Below are 2,424 nucleotides of genomic sequence, written 5' to 3'. Positions count from 1 at the left end.
CCGCCGCGCCGGGAAAGGCCGGCCGGGTGGTCGCACGCGGACGATTGCGTCGTGGCCGACGTGATGACCGGCACGGACGCGGGGCGGCAGGCCGACGAGGCACGGCGGAGGCTGCCCGGGCGCCCGTGGGAGGAGGTGTGCGCGCGGTTCGCCGCGCTGTGCGGTGGCGTGCTCGCCGCCGAGGGCGCGCGCAAGGACGACGCTGAGGGCAACAAGGGCAACAAGTGGGCGCGCCGAAGGCGGTGGGGGGATCGCGCCGGCGCCGCGCGCGCCGCCGCTGGCGGGAGGCATCAGGGCGTGGTTAAGACGATCGCAAAGTGGCGGTAGCGGGGCGCGCGCGATCGCGGCTTTTTTTTGTTTTGGGCGGACGCCGCGGTTGTGCGTGCCGGAAGGTCATGTATGCGGCTTTTTTTGTTTTGGGCGGACGCCGCGGTTGTGCGTGCCGGAAGGTCATGTATTTATCAAGGCTGGGGCGGGGGTTGCGCAAGGCCGGCGCGAAGGGACGCGGGCAGAGACGGTTGCCTCGCCGAGGGACGGACGGGCGGGAGGGGATGCGGGGTGGTATGGGCCGCGGGCGCTGGCGGCGGATGATGGTGAGCACGGGAGCTGCGCGGCGGAAGGGGGCGGCAAGCGGTGTACGGTCGCGACCGCGCCCCGCGCACGTTACAGTCCGGGAGAAGGTTTACACCGGTGTCCCCCCAGCTCTCCGGAGTGGTGTGTATCGGAGCGTTTTTTTCCTAGACAAGGCGCTTTGTCTGAAACCACAAAGGCCATCGCCATCGCTACACGTAAAGCACTTGCGTGTCGGTTGTACCGACAACCAACTCGTGTTGAAAAGCGATGGTTGGCTTAAAGTTACACCAGCAGAGGGCGTTCTATCCGGTTAAAAAAAGAGTCGACCAGGCCAAGGAAGAAAAGAATCCGAGCACACGAAAACTAGAAAAGAAATAAAATAGCCCGCGGCCGGATCGACACCAGAGCAGGGTCGACTGCCCCCCCGGGGGGGCAGTGTCCAGTACAAGCGCGCGTTGTACAAGCCGGGGCGTACGGCAGCAGCGCGCGCCCCCCCCCCTCCTTCGACAGCCCCGTCTGTCCCGTGCCCGCGCGCCTGCCTGCCGCGTGTCCGCGCGGGGCGGGCGAGTGCACTCGGGCAGCGATGCGCGCGCGCGAGCGGCGCGGCAGCGGGGCGCGGTCGCGCGACGCCGCGTGTGGGAATGGCGCGCGGGGCCGCTTGATTCGCCGCCGGCGCGCCCCCGCACGCCCTGCTGCCCCGCACGCGGTACTGGGCGTGTCTTGAGTCAAGCGAGAGGAAAGTTCTTTGTTAGGACTGGCCCTACCCTTGGGTAGACGCGCATGTCGTCCAGACTCTTGACGACATGCGCGTTTTCGCGTCATGGGAGGGCAATGCGAGGGCGGGCATGCCCTCATCTTGTCAGAGTGAGTCAAGACGCGCATGTCGTCCAGACTCTTGACGACATGCGCGTTTTCGCGTCATGGGAGGGCGATGCGAGGGCGGGCATGCCCTCATCTGGCGGCACCCTTTTTTTTTTGCAAAAAGTTATACTGTATGTTAAATCGCTTGGACGCCATTTCTTTAACGTACAATGTACTGTACATGTACATGCCCTCTTGGCGGTGTACCATCTTGCAGGATATTGCGATACCAGTTGTTGACAATAGATTCTTAGTCGTTCCGTGTCTTGATGTCTTGATGTCAAGACACGGAAGGACTAAGAATCTATTCATGTTTAACAGTTAGCAAGACACGGAACGACTAAGAATCTATTCAAGTTTCAATACCTGGGTGACATTTAAAGTTTAAATTTTAAACACGCCTTTGCTTTCAAAGATATCAAGGCAAAAGGTTTTTGAGGTTGGTCAAAAAGGTTTGGTTTTTAGGTAAAAACTTTTTACCCATTCTAACAATGCCTGCAAAAGACGTGCAAAACTCACCAAACCCCACCCTTCCGCACTTCCGCAACGCCCAACTCTCAGTTGCGGTGGCGAGCGTATCTCAGTCCCTTCCCGTTGAGCAAGCGCACGTCGAGAAAAACAATACCAAGGGTACTTTTTTTATCACTCGAAAACCAGCCTCAGACCCGGCCACTTGTCGTGTAGACACTGGGGGGCCCCGCCGCCCCACGCGCCGCCTTTCCAGCGCCACCAATGCGCCCGCCCCAATACGCCACCCCGCATTCCCCGCCCTCGCCTCCGCCGCCTGTGGCCGCACACACCGCCGATCCGCCGTCCCCCCCCCTCTGCCCCACAGTACATCTAAATGTACACGTGTACAGTACAGTATCGAACCCCTGCCGGGAGCGGGCCTCACCCCGCCGCGCTGTATCTCCGCCCGCCTTTCCCCGCGCTCCGCTCTCCCAGTCCGCACCTCCATTCCGCGCCCCTGCCCGCCCCCGTTCAGCCTCT

The 2,424-nt window shown here is 61.9% G+C and overlaps 2 protein-coding genes across 2 annotated transcripts in view; one reads left to right on the top strand and one right to left on the bottom strand.

Annotated features, from left to right (window-relative positions):
- CHC_T00001889001 (hypothetical protein) overlaps positions 1-291 on the bottom strand; it is a 2,703-nt gene extending 2,412 nt beyond the window's left edge. The window contains exon 1 of the mRNA XM_005712942.1: positions 1-291. This exon is cut by the window's left edge and continues 1,299 nt beyond it. Coding sequence (XP_005712999.1) covers positions 1-291 — 291 coding nt within the window.
- Positions 292-551: 260 nt separating this feature from the next.
- On the top strand, positions 552-887 carry CHC_T00001888001 (hypothetical protein). The gene has a single exon (XM_005712941.1). The coding sequence runs from the start codon at positions 552-554 to the stop codon at positions 885-887; it is 336 nt and encodes a 111-aa protein (XP_005712998.1).
- The last annotated feature ends 1,537 nt before the right edge of the window (positions 888-2,424 follow it).

The sequence above is a fragment of the Chondrus crispus genome, genomic scaffold (genome assembly GCF_000350225.1).
Source record: "Chondrus crispus Stackhouse genomic scaffold, scaffold_118, whole genome shotgun sequence".
NCBI lineage: Eukaryota > Rhodophyta > Florideophyceae > Gigartinales > Gigartinaceae > Chondrus > Chondrus crispus.
This window is presented reverse-complemented; position numbering and strand designations above follow the sequence as displayed.